General features: G+C 41.7%; 1 protein-coding gene across 12 annotated transcripts in view; it reads left to right on the top strand.

Moving 5' to 3' along the window:
- Positions 1-17,225, top strand: part of LOC100145148 (uncharacterized) — a 118,125-nt gene that overhangs the window by 45,413 nt on the left and 55,487 nt on the right. For all 12 annotated transcript variants that reach the window (XM_012964280.3, XM_018094539.2, XM_012964283.3 and 9 more), the window contains 1 exon segment: positions 979-1,101. In XM_012964280.3, the coding sequence (XP_012819734.1) occupies positions 979-1,101 (123 nt within the window).

The raw sequence follows: 17,225 nt of genomic DNA, 5'->3' as shown, positions 1-17,225 counted from the left end.
GCATGTGCAAGAGTTTGGAACCTGAGGGCTATGAGCCCGCAGGGGCATGGGAGAGTGACAGCCAAAATAGGTTAAAAGCAGTGTAAGTACAGTAGTTCAGGGATAGGTCAATTACAGTCACAGGGGGCACGCTATTTACATTATGCTGATTGGTTGTTAAGGGGGTCAGCTGGTGGTAACGGCGGGAAAACCTATGGGTATAAAACCTGGGAATTCTGGTGGGATACCTTCATTCGGCGTGGGACATCTTCGTGGAGAGCCAGTGAAGAGTCCGACCCACCCACCCAATTTTATTGTCAACTTTTGGTGTGAAATGTTTATTAAATAAATAAAGATTAAAAAAAAAAAAGGGTATTGTCGCAGCAATATGTTGATGGTAACTGGAATATTTGCTTGGAGGGTAATTGTTACATGGTTAAAAGTCGGCCTGCTGTGTATGTTGTTATCAGGGGCTGGCTGGTACAACGGGTTGTTTGATACGGTACCAATTAACCAGTTATTTTCATTCTTGTTATATATTAAAATTAATAAAGCTGCTGCGGCCTTTTATCCCCACCAATTAATTTGTATGCCTCATTTATTCTTATTGTATAGTGCTGTCTATGCTTCCCATGAAAAACCCTTATCTGTATTTATGAACACCCCTGTAGCATAGATGGTAAACAACATTTATATCTAGCTTAGGCTAGTGCCACACAGGGTTGATTTAGTCCAAGAATTAGGCGAGTGCTTGCTCTTGTGTCATCCCTCACAGAGACTGCATCAGTCTTGATGCAGACACACTGACAGGATTTCTTTATTGATTTGCAGATGAAAACAGTTTTTGGGGGGGAGGGGTGCAGTTAATTGATTTAAAGGAGCAGAAACTGAAGTTAATGGGAATGTAATAATTTTTTGCCATTTCCGCCAGTACCTTTTAACTAAGTTTGCTAAAGTTGTTTAATATTTGTGTTAACAAATATGCATTGCTTGTTACAGCGTCAAAAGTATGACCACATCCTGCCTTTATATGGAAAAAATACTCCTTTTTATGAACAAGAATTAATCCTCAGAGAACAGGCAAAAGAAATTGAGCAAAGTGAAGGGTCAAATAAAATGAAGGTAAGTGCTATCTTAAATGGGCCATTCACATTTGAATTAAATTTTAATATGATGTAGACATTGATATTTTTGCAGACAATTTGCAGTTGGTCTTTGTTTTTTTATTTAGCTTTTTGTTCAACAGGTCTCTAGTTTGGTATTTTAGCAGCTACCTAGTTGCTAGGGTCTTATTTATAATTGCAGCTGGGGATTGTTTTGAATTAAATATGGGAATATGAACGGAACCTCCCTTCTTCTAAACGGAGTGGGTGCCCTCGTGTCCGTTGGAAGGACCTACTGGTAAATAAAACATTAGAAAGATTATTATATGATCCCCTTACAGTGGAGGAAATAATTATTTGACCCCTCACTGATTTTGTAAGTTTGTCCAATGACAAAGAAATGAAAAGTCTCAGAACAGTATCATTTCAATGGTAGGTTTATTTTAACAGTGGCAGATAGCACATCAAAAGGAAAATCGAAAAAATAACTTTAAATAAAAGATAGCAACTGATTTGCATTTCATTGAGTGAAATAAGTTTTTGAACCCCTACCAACCATTAAGAGTTCTGGCTCCCACAGAGTGGTTAGACACTTCTACTCAATTAGTCAACCTCATTAAGGACACCTGTCTTAACTAGTCACCTGTATAAAAGACACCTGTCCACAGAATCAATCAATCAAGCAGACTCCAAACTCTCCAACATGGGAAAGACCAAAGAGCTGTCCAAGGATGTCAGAGACAAAATTGTAGACCTGCACAAGGCTGGAATGGGCTACAAAACCATTAGCAAGAAGCTGGGAGAGAAGGTGACAACTGTTGGTGCGATTGTTCGAAAATGGAAGGAGCACAAAATGACCATCAATCGACCTCGCTCTGGGGCTCCACGCAAGATCTCACCTCGTGGGGGTGTCAATGATTCTGAGAAAGGTGAAAAAGCATCCTAGAACTACACGGGAGGAGTTAGTTAATGACCTCAAATTAGCAGGGACCACAGTCACCAAGAAAACCATTGGAAACACATTACACCGCAATGGATTAAAATCCTGCAGGGCTCGCAAGGTCCCCCTGCTCAAGAAGGCACATGTGCAGGCCCGTCTGAAGTTTGCCAATGAACACCTGAATGATTCTGTGAGTGACTGGGAGAAGGTGCTGTGGTCTGATGAGACCAAAATAGAGCTCTTTGGCATTAACTCAACTCGCTGTGTTTGGAGGAAGAAAAATGCTGCCTATGACCCCCAAAACACTGTCCCCACCGTCAAGCATGGGGGTGGAAACATTTTGCTTTGGGGGTGTTTTTCTGCTAAGGGCACAGGACAACTTATTCGCATTAACGGGAAAATGGACGGAGCCATGTATCGTGAAATCCTGAACGACAACCTCCTTCCCTCTGCCAGGAAACTGAAAATGGGTCGTGGATGGGTGTTCCAGCATGACAATGACCCAAAACATACAGCAAAGGCAACAAAGGAGTGGCTCAAGAAGAAGCACATTAAGGTCATGGAGTGGCCTAGTCAGTCTCCGGACCTTAATCCAATAGAAAACCTATGGAGGGAGCTCAAGCTCAGAGTTGCACAGAGACAGCCTCGAAACCTTAGGGATTTAGAGATGATCTGCAAAGAGGAGTGGACCAACATTCCTCCTAAAATGTGCGCAAACTTGGTCATCAATTACAAGAAACGTTTGACCTCTGTGCTTGCAAACAAGGGTTTTTCCACTAAGTATTAAGTCTTTTTTTTTTAGAGGGTTCAAAAACTTATTTCACTCAATGAAATGCAAATCAGTTGCTATCTTTTATTTAAAGTTATTTTTTCGATTTTCCTTTTGATGTGCTATCTGCCACTGTTAAAATAAACCTACCATTGAAATGATACTGTTCTGAGACTTTTCATTTCTTTGTCATTGGACAAACTTACAAAATCAGTGAGGGGTCAAATAATTATTTCCTCCACTGTATATACTTATACATAGTTATCATGTCACCTCTTAAGCGCCTCTTCTCCAGTGTAAACAGACCCAACTTGGCCAGTCTTTCTTTATAACTGAGACTTTCCATACCCTTTACCAACTTAGTTGCCCTTCTCTGGACCCTCTCTGACTCAATCATGTCCCGTTTGAGCCCTGGAGACCAGAACTGATCAGCATATTCTAGATGGGGCCTTACCAGTGCTCTGTAAAGAGGAAGATTAACCCCCTCCTCCCGTGAATCTATACCCCTTTTAATACAGCTCAAAACCTTGTTTGCCCTTGCAGCTGCTGCCTGGCATTGCTTGCTACAGCCAAGTTAATTATCTACAAGGACTCCAAGGTCCTTCTCCATTACGGATTTGCCTAGTGCAGTCCCATTAAGGGTATAAGTGGCTTGCATATTTTTACATCCCAGGTGCATGACCTTACATTTATCCACATTAAATCTCATCTGCCACTTAGCCGCCCAGATCGCCAGTTGGCCAAGATCCTGCTGCAAGGATGCGACAGAATAGTCCACCAAGTTTAGCAGGTCCCCTTAATTTGGACAAAGCTATTTTCGATTTTTTTTTCATTCCAAATACATTTCACGAGTGCAGAATCTAGCTTTCTAATATCTGAGTGTCTAATAAGTAAAGGTAAGCTGATTAAAGAATATATCATCTTAGGAAAGATTAAAGTTTTGAAATAGATCACCCTGCCTTTTAAATTTAATGGGGAATGTGTCCATTTTTTACACATTGAGATGATATTATTAATGATAGTAGTAAAGTTCAAGGAATTCACATTATTTAAATCTATGGGAATGGTTAAGCCCAAATATGGAGTTGCATTTTTGGGTGTCTTAATTGCAGCTTTTTTAAAGGAGAGCTAGATATAGAGCCAAATGGATTTATTACCTCAGTCTTGTCAACATTTACTTTATATCCTGAAAAGGACTGAAAATTCACAAGCATATAAAAATACAGCTTTAAGAGAGTTTTTGGGATTTTTTATGATTAGCCTCAAGTCATCTGCAAATGCTTGTACCTTAAGTTGCTGCTTGTTAATAGTGATACCTTGGAAAGCCTTAGAAGAATTGAAAGCTTTAATCAATGGTTCTAATGCTATATTAAATAATAAGGGAGATAAGGTGCAGCCTTGTCTAGTCCCCTTAAAAATGTTTAAGGTTTGGATTGGGCACCTCCTAAAATGACTTGAGTTTTGAGATTAGATTAAAGATATTAGGGCTGAGTCACTAAAGTGCGTTTTAACGTGCGCTATTTATAATTTAATGTTGTTTCTTATAAATTTTTGCGACTTAACGCACGATTCACTATTAGCACACTTGCGCTAATTTCCGTTCGATACTGCGTGCGATATTGTAGTCGCGCTAGATAACGTGTGCGCTACTTTTCGCATGCGCGCTAAATAACGCACGTGCAGCGCAGTATTTTTCGCATGCACGCTAATTATCGCAAGTGCGATAGCTTTTACACGCGCGCTAATTGTCGCGACATTACGCACGCGGCAATCGCCAGCATAAAACTGGTGACATTTTGCCCTGGGAGAGCACAGAAGTGCTAGAGAGGTGCTGTATAAATGTTTATTTGCAAAAAAAAACCCCCCAAAAACAATAAAAATATAAGTAAGAAAAAAAAAAGAAGTGCTAGAGATAATAAAATAGGGGGGGGGCATTTAAGAATATTTAGCCAAATACTTAGGGGTCCGTTTTCTAAAGTGGCTTAAATTAAGTGGGAGATTTTAGACACAGAATAAATGGCAAATATGTTATGGGCACTTTATTAAACGGGAACGGGAATAATTAGACATTACCCAGTTCAAAAGTAGTAAAATAACAAGTTTTATTTTAACAATAAAATTTAAAACATTAAAAACTTTGGCCTTGCTGGCCTTGATTTCCCCCACATCCTGCTGCAGCTGGGCCATGTCCCCCCCGGAGCTTGGCCAACTGGGCCTTTATAGTGTTCAGGTCCTCCTGCACTGACGAAGTGTGGGGTCAGTCCATCCAGGTGTTGTTTGGGTCCCCACATCTTCGGTCTGTTGTGAGGGTGGAGGACCTGGTGCCCAGTGTTTGGCCTGGGGAGAGTCCAGAGCCGGTGGTGTAGCTGGGGGGGACTCTGCAGCGTGGGGGTCCTCGGGGGACTGTGGGTCCTTGGGGGCCTGAAGAGCCTCTGCAGCCTGGGGTGCCTGGGGATGAGGTGCTACGTCCAGCTGAAGTTCTGTGAGATAGTATTGCAAGATGTTATTTTGTGTAATATATTATACATATATATATATATATATATATATATATATATATATATATATATATATATATATATATATATATATATATATATTCATACACCATCATAAATAACGGGGCCCCTCACAACAACATTTTTTGGGCCCCCCTCCCCCTGTGAACCCTCACATCAATACAAAGGACACACAGACATTGTTAGCCAGGGCCCCCTAAAACATTCGTTGCCCTTCCCCAAATGACTCATACTATGGGCCGCTCCCTGCTGCTTCCCTGCACACCATAAGGAACAATAATACCTGGGTGCCTGTGGCAAATCAAAATCTAGACAGGCATGGGGTGACGGCACACACAGGATTTTCACAAGGAGTCACGAAGATGTGAAATAATATTAAGAGGTTTATTGTGACCAACGTTTCAGTTCCTCACTGGCATTATGGTTGAACGTGATGGACGTATGTCTTTTTTCAACCCAACTTACTATGTTACTTTCGTCATCCCTGACATTTCTTACATTTGTACTTTTAGTTCAAATTACTTGCTAAATCTTTTACTGAATGTATTCTGTAAAAGCATAATAAAGTACAATAATTACCTTCCGCAATTTCAGCGACCAGATCTAAATTCCTGCGCTTCAGATCCGACCATATGCGCTGGAGCAGGCGGAGGTCCACATCAAGGGCAAACCTGGCGAGCAACCCATCTTTGAGCTCGTGCAGGATCGCCCTCTTCCTCTCGTGGACCCCTAAGGGCCCCAGCGGCAGGCTGTCCTATCCTGAGCGCAGGAAAAAGGTCACAATATAGCGCCTCTCCCCTGGTAGCGGATCAGAAACCCCAGGCATGATGCTCTCTGTAATGTGACTGCAGGCTCAATGACACAAAATGGCTGCAAGTCACACATGTCACGAGATTACAAAGTCGCTACAAAATGTCCGCAAGTCGGGAGATTACAAAGTCGCGACAAATGAGTCGCCAAAATATACCTAGTAATGTATTTATGGTGAATAAATATTTACCGCTATAGTACTGCATATTACGGCGACTAAATATTTACCGCTATAGTACTGCATATTATGGCGACTAAATATTTACCGCTATAGTACTATATTTTATGGCGAAATTACAAACATGCCAAAAATTTCGTAAAAAAACACATACTTGAATAAATAACACTGCTAAGTCCATAATTTATTGCCAAAAACTCATTAACTGTACTTTTCTATAATTATCACCTGTCTGAAGTAGATGTTAATTTTCGCATAGACCAATGCGATATTTAGCGCGCCTAAGTGTTTGTGAATCATGCATTCGTATTCATTTCTGCGCGGAAATTAACGCATGCGTTAAAACTAACGCATGCGGTAGCGCGAAATTTAACGCATGCGATACGCGACTTAACGCACGCGGTAATACTATTGTGAATCGCACGCTAATTGTCGCGACTTATTTAAGGCAAAAAAAGTGCGATAAAATTTATCGCACTTTAGTGAATCAACCCCATTGAATGTAATGGTAAAATGGGCCATTAACACCAAATAAATCCAAACAACTGAAAAGATAGTCCCAAATCAAATTAACAAAAACTTTCTCATTATGGAAATGTAAGGAATCTTCTGTTTCTTGGTAAAAAATATTAAATTGAGTAAAGCTCTTATGTTCTAACCCTGATCTATTTTTAATAAAACCATTTTGAGCTTCGGAGATAACAGAAGGAAGGATCAGGGACAAACTATCAGCCAAAATTTTTGATAATAACTTAGTATCTTGATTTAATAGAGATATTGGCCTATAAGATGATGTATAAGATCTTTCTCTTTTTCGGTATAACTTTGAGACTAGAAAGTTCACTAGAGGAAATTTTTTTACCACGTAGTAGAATATCATTAAATAGGTTAGTTAGGAAAGGAGACCTTTTGTCCTTCAGAAGTTTATAAAAAGTAGGGGGGAGGCCATCAGGACCACCCACTTTTCTAGTTTTTAAATTATCGATGGCATCAGTAACTTCTACAATTAAAATTAAGATCTTGTAATTGTTCCAAAGAAATTTGGGGGATCTTGCAGTTAGTTAGAAACAATGTCTGTCTTGTTATGTGAGTATAGATTTTCATATTAATTTTTGAATATATCAACTATTTTATTGGGATTATTAGTTAATACATTGATTTTATCTTTAATTCTACTTATTTTAGTATGTCTATCATGTAATGTTGTTTGTTATATTTTGTAGTTTGAAATGCAAATAATTTGCCTTTTATTTAAATTACTATATTTAGCTTGTATTTATGAAGCAAAAAAGGGGTTTCTAAAGTCAGTACAGGCCTTGAGGTCTTCCCTCTCCTCCGAAGAGGGAAATTATTTAAAGGAGAAGGAAAGGCAAAAATGAAGTAAGAAAGTTTTCAAATCTGTCCAATCACAGTGCCTTGAGATTCTGGCCCTTCAGTGCCCTTTCTGCCTGTACCTGCAAGGGAGCTTCAGCTCCGGTGTGTGCTTGTGTGTAAGGGGAGGGGGAGACGAGGCAGGGAAAGCTGAAGCTGCTTGTTATCTACTGTGCCAGGGGGTGGGAAGGATGAAGCTCGGTGTAGGTGTGTGTAAGGTGGGGGGGGGGGGAGATCAAGCCCGTCTGCTGTCCTAAGGGAAAAGGAAAGGGGAGGATCCTTTCAGAACCGGAAGTCTCAAATGTACCCCTTTAACTGCCAATGACGTACGGTGTTGCAGGAAAAGGCTGTATCTGCCAATGACGTACGCCCGAACGTCTTTTGGCATGTGCCGCTTCTGCAGAGAGTTTTAAGCAATGACAGCCCCCTGGGCAACAAGCATGGGGAGCTGTCATGTGTGCCCTGCGACGCGATCATCGCAGGGCCGCCCCGCAAGCAACAGATGCGATCGCATCGCGTCTGCTGCTTGCTCCCCGGTTCCTGTTTGCCTCCCCACTCACCAGGACTGCAGCAGGACGGACTGCCATGCGATCCCTGCTTCTGGATAGGAAAGTGTGTTTTATTTTTTGGATTTACACACTTACACACACTTACATACATTTATACCTACATACAGCACACAATTTAGCACTTTTTTTTTCATATACACTCATATACACACATACTGTCACACTTTTTTTTGTATTTTTTTCCTTTTTACCACTCATTTTTAGTTTAGTTTCCCTAAAAACTGTATAAGTGTTCCTGATCTGTTTTTAGCATAGCTTTGCCTGGTGTTCCTATTTGGGGTGATTTGCCATTGTACGCTAGAAATTGTGTAAGATAAATGCGGCAAACTGCAACATTTTTAGGCGATTTTCTGAAATGTCAAAAAAACCACTAACTTTAGGAAAGCTTTGCAGATTGGTACTTTTGTGTAGAAAGGACTCTATACCCATGTTGAATTTGTCAGAATATGTACTTTCCAAAAATATATGGTTTTCTGGGTTTTTCTGTATAGTTTGGGGGCGTTTCTGGGATGAGCGTACTTTTTTGTAACATTATCCCACATAAAGGATGTAAATTTGTTGATTTTCTGAAATGACAGATCATATGGGGGTATGTTCCCATTGGGGCCCCTACACGCCACATATTTGGGTATACCTATACATATTGTGTATCAAACTGTTCAGTGGACCCTTGGTGTTCAAATTTAGGGTGTTTTATCTTGGTACCTAATGCTATGTGGGAGATAAGATGCTGCAAAGTGGATGCTTTTGAGGGGATTTTTGTAAATGTCATCAAAATTGCTTCATTTAGAAAAGCTTTGGAGTAGAAAGACATGGGTACCCATTTTAGATTCCGGGGAATGTGTACTTTCCAAAAAAATGACTTTCTGGGGTGAGCATACTTTTTACTAGCTTTATCCCACATATAATGATGTAAATGTGTTGATTTTGCAGGAGCTAAAATGACAGATCATATGGGGGTATGTTCTCTTTGGAGCCCCTACATGCCACATACTTTGGTAAACCTATACATATTGTGCATCAAACTGTTCCGTGGACCCCTGGTGTTCATATTTAGGGTGTTTTATTTGGTTACTTCATGACCTATAGGAGATAAGATAATGTAGACTGGAAGCTTTGAAGTGATTTTTTTTTTTTAAATTTCACAAATTTTGATAAAAACCAATAACTTTAGTAAAGCATTGCGACTTGATAGTTTGGAGTAGTTGTGCCTATTCTGGATTCCCCAGAATCTGTTCTTTCCAAAAATGTGTAATTTTCTGGGATAAACCTTCTGTTGGTGGATTTTTGGGCCTTGAAATCTAAAGTTTGCAGCTTTCTGAAGCAGTGCTTTGGAAATTTGGTAGTATACTCCTGGGAGTTTTTGACCTATACAAGTGAGAAATCTTCATAAAACTATATATATTTGGTATTGGCATGTTCAGGAGACATGGAACTTTCCAAATCAGTTGTATTTTTGTGCATAAAATAATTTTTGTTTCTGGTATGTGTGTTTATATTATGGAAAATGTGATTTTTTTTTTTGAAATTTTTTTTAGACATTTATCTTTTTACAGAATTGGAATTACACCCAAATTCTACCATATTTTGAAAGCTTAGGTTGTCCTGAAAAAAACAATATAAATATAATATAATATAATAAACTAAAAGTCCCCCCGAGGAAAGGCCCCTAAAGTGAAACAGTGCAAAAACTGTCTGGCAGTAGAAGTTCCACTTTGGTCCAAAACGGCTGGCAGGGTTCTGTCCATGGTTTTTATCTTGTACATTTGATTTCTAAATTATACTATTTACATAACAAATGATTCACTAAAATGAAATTTACTAAAATATTATTCTTGAACCAACAAATGGATTTTTTTTTTTTTACTGGGCAGTCATCTCAGTGCATTGTTCCTGATTCTGAGCTTTCAGAAGGAACCAGTGCTACACATTAGAACTGCTTTCAAATAACCTATTGTTTCTCCATGTGAAATTTCAAAAATTAAATAAAAGGAAAATCTGTTTCCGCCGTTAAATGTATTTCAGTGCAGGATTCTGCTGAAGAAGCTCTATTAACTGATAGGTTTTGAAAAAAAATAGCATTTTCCCATTACCATATACCTTTATGAGGCTTTGAGAACTGCAAAGCATTTGGTGATATATGGTATATCTGGTGGTCATGCCCTGTGGCACAAGAAGTTTGGAATGCAGCAGCACAAATTATCTGCTAGTTAAAGGACACGTAAACAGGACACTTTATGATCCTGCTAATCCATTTGAGGTCTTAATGCAGTGTTGGACTGGCCCATCAGGATACCAGAAAAACTTTTGGTGGGCCCAGGTGTCAGTGGGCCCTCCTGCTAACCCAGCCATTTTCTTTGTATGCCTTTTTCTCGGTCGTCCCTAGGCAGCACAGGTACTAGTGGGTTAATGCAGTCTTCCCATTAGGAAGCAGGATAACAAAGAAAAAAGGCTAGGGTCTGTCCCCTGACTCCCCTCCTTCTTCCCTGCATTAGCCCCACCTCCAACAGTTTTTTTACTATCCTGCTTCCTAGAGGCAGGAGGCTTGGGAGCTTTGTTCCCTTCAGTTTACTTTATTTTTCTTTATTTTACCTTTATTTTTTTTCAGGTTACCTTAAGCTATTTCGCTTTATTTCTTTCTTTCAGGACACAGTCCCTTCCCACCACAGCAGGCCACTATGCTGCCAGGGAGTTTGTAGTTACATTTAGTGCTTTTGCACTGCCAAAGTAAGGAGAAAAGGGCATGCTGCAGCGCTGCCAACATCAGAAGGAAGGGGAAAAACGGCATGCTTCAGCGCTGCCTCTAAGCTTCCTAAGCGGGTACATGGTTGCACGGTATGCTGTAGCGCTACCTCAACCGCCCCCAGCTGTCCCGCACAGAGACAGACCATAGCGCTGTCAGAGGAACTACCAGGACTTCCCTCATCCGCCCACAGGCACTCTCCTCGCATTGGGTGCACTAAGTATAATTGTGCTGTCTTTTCAAATATGTCGCCATTTTTTCCTTACATGCACCAACCGGAAGTTCGGGTTCTCAGCATGCCGCACGCTTCCTCTAAGGCACATACGGCAAAGAACACCAGGATGCAAGTGAAAATTCCGCACAGGGTTCCTTTGCACAACAGGAGGACGCATAAAGGGCAATTTTAGTCCCAAAGCTCCTAAGGTACGGGTAGTACAGCACACCCTCTATCCTTTTCTCCTCCTGCACTCTACTAAGCTCTATCTAGACAGCCTAACAGGGCTTCCGACAATTCCAACTCTCCCAGACCTGACACAACAGACCCACCAAGGTCCACAGACCCAGCTCACGGCACGGGAAAACGGCACAATAAGCGAGCTAAACCCAGGGAACATTCCCAAGACACTAAATGGAGCAGACTTTCTTTTCAACCTACAGAAATTCCATCAGACATTCCTGACTGGTTTAAACCCTTCCAAACAACATTGCTGGGTATTTCTTCTTCACTTGATAAGCTTTCTGCCATACAACTAGCACACCAGGGTACTTCATCAGACAAGAATATTACCACTGGCCCAATAACCAGTTAACTGACAGTCCCCATTCAGCCAGAAACAGAGGGCTATACCTCTGATGAAGAGAACCTAGCCTTCAGTGACTCAGAAAGTACAGATCCGGTCACCCATTCAGCGGTCCTATCCCATAGATCTCAGGCTGAAGCTGTTAACGTCTTACTTACAGACATGTTTCAAACCCTGGGCATACAAGAGGAAGTGAAAGAGCAAAAGACACTAGATAGGCTCTTCCCGCCGACACCAAAAACATTTTCCAGTACATGAGACCGTAAAAGAGCTCATTAAAAAAGAATGGAAAACTCTGGATCGCTGATTGGCTAAAAACAAAAGAATTGACACCCAGTATCCATTTGACCAAACTCACAAAGACTTATGGGATAACATCCCTAAGGTTTGACGCACCAGTAGCCAGACTGGCCAAACGCACCACCATCCCTCTAGAAGACAGTATGTCCTTTAGGGACCCCATGGACAGGAAGGCTGAAAATTTACTCAAAAACATTTTTTCTTCCACTAATTAAGCTTTCAAACCTACAATAGCCTCAGCTTGTGTGTCACGCACGGCAGTCTTATGGCTAGAAGAAGCCCTTACAGAGGTTACAGATGAATCATTTGACATGCACGCACAGCTGTCTAAGATCCTCAATGGGGTCCATTTTCTCTGCCATGTCGATCGGAGCCAGAAGGGCCCTCTGGATGAAGACCTGGAGCGCGGATCTGGCTTCAAAGAAAAATTTAGTAGCCATGCCCTTCACAGGTGCCTCCCTATTTGGCCCGGAATTATCAACAAGATCACAGGTGGGAAAAGTAACTTCCTCCCTCAGGATAAGAAAACACGCCCAAGCGGTCCTTTCGTTCCACCGGTTATAACAGACGTTCCCCTCAAGACTCAAGACCACAGAGCACATACTTAGGCCCCACAAAAAGCTACCTTTCCAACAAGAAACCAACTTGGAACACTCAGACGCCCCTTTAAAGGAGCCTCAGACAAACCTCCCCGGGATGCAGGAGGCAGTAGGGGGCCGCCTCTTTCTATTCAGGGAGGCATGGCTATCCACAACTACGGACAAATGGGTCCATCAACTCGTTTCTTAGAGATACAGGATCCAATTCCATCACAATCCCCCTACAAGTTTTTAGAATCAAATACACCCCCTACAACTCAAAAGAGACTCGCTCTCAAGCAAGCCATTAAAGCCATGTTACTTTCCAAAGCAATCATACCAGTCCCAACTTCAGAAAGGAAAACAGGCTTCTACTCAAACCTCTTTCTAGTCCCAAACAAGGACGGGTCATTCAGACCAGTGCTCGACCTGAAGGCCTTAAACAAATTCCTGTAGGTACCATTATTCAGGATGGAGTCTCTCCGATTGGTAATAGCCAACGTTCAACAAGGAGATTTTTTCACATCCATCGACCTTCGGGATGCTTATCTACACGTCCCAATCCACCCGGACCATCAAAAATACCTACGCTTTGCATTCGCAGGAAGACATTTCCAATTTCAAGCCCTCCCCTTCGGACTGGCCACGGCTCCCCAGGTCTTCTCGAAGGTGATGGCATCTTTAGTGGCCTACATGCGACAACAAGGACTACATGTTCTCCCCTACCTGGACGACCTTCTACTACGTGCTCCGTCCCACTCTCGATCTCTCGCCCCCGGACCAACAAATGCATACGCATCCTAGAAACACATGGGTGGCAAATACACCTCAGAAAAAGTACATTGATCCCTACGCAGTCCATTGTCTTTCTAGGCGTCCTTTTCGACTCCAGCCAACAAAAGGTTTTTTTCACAACAGAGAAGCAGATATGCCTCAAGGTGGCTGCACAACAAGCCATCACCTCGTTCACACTCACCGCAAGAGCCTGCATGCGACTCCTGTGTCTGATGACCTCAACCATAGAGGTAGTCCCTTTCGCCCAATTTCACATGCGACCACTACAACTAGACTTCCTCAGACAATGGTCAGGACTTCATCACGACCTCAGAAGCCCAATGTTCTTGTCCCGCCCCACAAAATGCTCTTTACGATGGTGGCTCCAACCCAACAAACTAATGGGCAGGACCTGCTCATTCACCAATTGGGCCGTAATCACAACAGACGTCATCTTACTCGGTTGGGGCGTGTTCTTCAACCACAGAATGGTACAAGGAAAATTGTCGCCACAGGAGGCGAAGCTCCATATCAACTTACTAGAAGTCCGAGCTGTATACCTATCCATCACTCACTGGGCAAATCTCCTACGTGTACGCCCAGTCAAAATCCAGTCAGACAACACCACCACAGTGGCTTACATCAACCGCCAGGGAGGCACAAAGAGTTGCGCCTATACCCAACATCCACCCAATCCTCCGCAGGCTTCTTTAGTTCCAGACGACAGCCATAGTCCTCACTCCATTCTGGCCATGAAGATCATGGTTCTCCGACTTCCAAGCACTAGCAATAGCACCACCTTGGAGGCTCCCTCTAAGACCGGATCTCCTCCACCAGGGCGGAATCCACCACCCTAGGCTGGAAAACCTGACTCTCATGGCATGGCTATTGAGACTGCCATCTGGTCACAGAAGGGCTTCTCCCATAAGGTAACATCCACGCTTATGAAAGCCCGTAAACCAGTCACTGTAACATCCTATCACCGGATCTGGAACACTTTCCTTACGTGGTGCACAGAGGGGCAACGCAATACTTTCAAATGCCATATCCCCACACTACTGGACTTCCTCCAAGAAGGCCTTGACAAGGGCTTGGGAGTTAACTCTCTAAAGGTAAAAGTGTCCGCTCTTTCATTACTATTTCAACACCAACTCATGCTACATCAAGATGTCAGAACATTCCTTCAGGCTGCAACACAGCCTTTCACCTGAATCAGGAGATCATTCTCCCCTTTCTCTGTCTCAAGCCGTCATCTCCACAAGAACGACTTCTCCACAACCTAGACGTGGTGAGAGCACTAAAGTTCTATATTCACAGAACAGCAGACTTCCGCAAGTCAGACTCCTTATTTGTCCTATATGGTCCCCAACACAAGGGTGCTAAGGCGTCCAAGGCATCCATCGCCCGCTGGATCAAAAGCCTAATTACTTCAACCTACTGGGACAAGGGTTTACCTATCCCATTCAAAACCTTGGCACACACTACCAGAGCCCTCAGCATGTCATGGGCACTGGCCAACGCAGCATCCGCCGAACAGTTATTTAAAGCTGCGACATGGTCCTCCATACATACTTTCATGAAGTTTTAGAAGTTCAATGTTTTTTCTTCAGCTGAAGCAGTTTTCGGCCACAAAGTTCTTCAGTCTGCGGTGAGGTCATAACGCTCACCCTCAGTTGCCATGTTAGAGCACCTACAGACTTCTACTGTTTTTCTATGGTTATAGGTTTTCTCTGTTCCTACTCCCGTTCTCTAAATATCCCACCCACTCTCTTTGCTTTGGGATAAACCCACTAGTACCTGTGCTGCCTAGGGACGACCGAGAAAAGAGGATTTGTTTACTCACCGATAAAGCCTTTTCTCGGAGTCCCGTCATCGTAAATCTATGTATATTAGGCATCAAACTGTTTGGTGCACCCCTGGGATTCATATTTCTGATATTTTATTTTGGTCCTTGGCAACATGTGGGAATTGTGATGTTGTAAAATGTAAACTAAAGTTTGGCAAAGCTTTGCAGCTCATTGGCATGGAGAATAATGCTCTTGTATCCATTTGAATTTTGGCCAAAAACACACTTTTTTTTAGTGACTCTGCTCTTTATAAAATGTGAATTTGTTGATTTTGCAATAGCTGAAGTGACATCAATGACATTTCGTATTTTCGTTTTGGGATCTCCAGTGGGCATCAAATTGTTTAGAAGAGCCCTTCTGTTTATATTTTATTGATCTTGGGACATGTAGAAAATACAGTGCTGCAAAATACAGGCTTTGAGAAATTTGCAGATAATTTGTCAAATAAAATTTGGCAAAGTTTTGCAGCGGGATAGTTTGGCATAGAAAGACATTTCCCTGTTTTGGATTTACCATATGTACTTTCCAAAAATATATGGTTCACCTGTATATTTTTGCAGTAATACCCCAGATTAAATGCAGTAAATGTATTGTTTTTGCAGTAGCTAAACTGACCACCATGCCAGTCTGCATTCATTATTTTGTTTTTGGGGCTCTACATGGCACAAATTCCTTTTATATTGCTTTTTATTGGTACCTAATGACAGCTGAGAAATATGATGCTATTTTGGATAAACCAGAATATGTACTTTTTTTTCGTCAGGTACCTATTAGAGGATTTTCTGAAGTGGTGCTTTAAAATGTCCATAAATCTATACATAATTGGTATTGCCATGTTTGGAAAACATGGAGCTTTTCAAATCAGTTGTGTTTTATGCATCACGTTTTGTTCTTCCTGCATTTGGTGCTTGTTTGCACCACAGTATAAACTAGTAGAATAAACGTAACACCAAATTTTTTTAAAAAATTTAACATTTGGTGGTTACATTCTCTAGCGATTTAGAAGAATGCTTTGAAGGTGATTTACAGGTTTTTTTTGTGCTGGTTCAGGGAGAGGAGCGAGCAGTGAACACTGTTTTAGCTCCTGCTCTGTTTAGATGTCTGTGTGAGTGGAGATTGCAGAGATTGTACAGGGAGGGGGAAGCTGAGCCCTTTTAATACTTGGCAAGGTTAGTATTCAAAATCTTCTTAAGATATGAATATTTCTGTATGATAAATTTGCTAATAAAAATGTTTTGAAGGCATGTGTTTATTGTAAAATATTTGTGTTACTGGTCATTTAAGAGATCCACATAGGGGAACACAGGCAGGCTAGAAAGGGAAGTTTGAAAACAAACTTCATGTTGGTTTGAAAAACGTGAAGTCACTGAATGAAATCTGATTTGCTGTTGTTGGCTCTACCCAGTTTTTCTAACCTTGGACCACAGTTAGGTAGTAAGCCACTGTGCAAGGTTTGTGGACCCACTTATTTAAGCCAATGAAATTTAATGGATAAAATCTGTTTATGGCCCAACCCACTTTTTCTATTTTTGAACCGCAGTCCCCCAGTAACCAGCTTTGCAAAGTTTGGGGACGTAAAAATTGTGGTACTGACAGCCCATAGAAATTTTATGGGTGAAAATGGATTGGCTGTTGGTGGCTCTGCCCACTTTTCTAACCTTTAACCTTAGTCCCCCAGTGACCGGTACCCCGGTATTAATACTGTGAGAATGGCAGCAGGTTGAATTTCCCCATTGAAAGTCTATAGGTGAAATCTGATTGGCTGGCAAAGTCAGTGGTAAAATTGGGGTTTGCACCACAAATAGACGGGGGGCGGATCGCTTAGAAAAGCACAATCAACCTGCTTTGCTGTAGGACAAGAAGTATGTAGGAGGAGTAGAGTTTGTAGAAAGGTCTATGTAAATACAGCCATAAGCACGCATCGAAACACTGCTTATGGCTGTAT

The sequence above is a fragment of the Xenopus tropicalis genome, chromosome 6 (assembly GCF_000004195.4).
Source record: "Xenopus tropicalis strain Nigerian chromosome 6, UCB_Xtro_10.0, whole genome shotgun sequence".
Classification (NCBI taxonomy): Eukaryota; Metazoa; Chordata; class Amphibia; order Anura; family Pipidae; genus Xenopus; species Xenopus tropicalis.
Note: the sequence above shows the minus strand (reverse complement) of the source record. Positions and strands in the feature narration are given on the sequence as shown.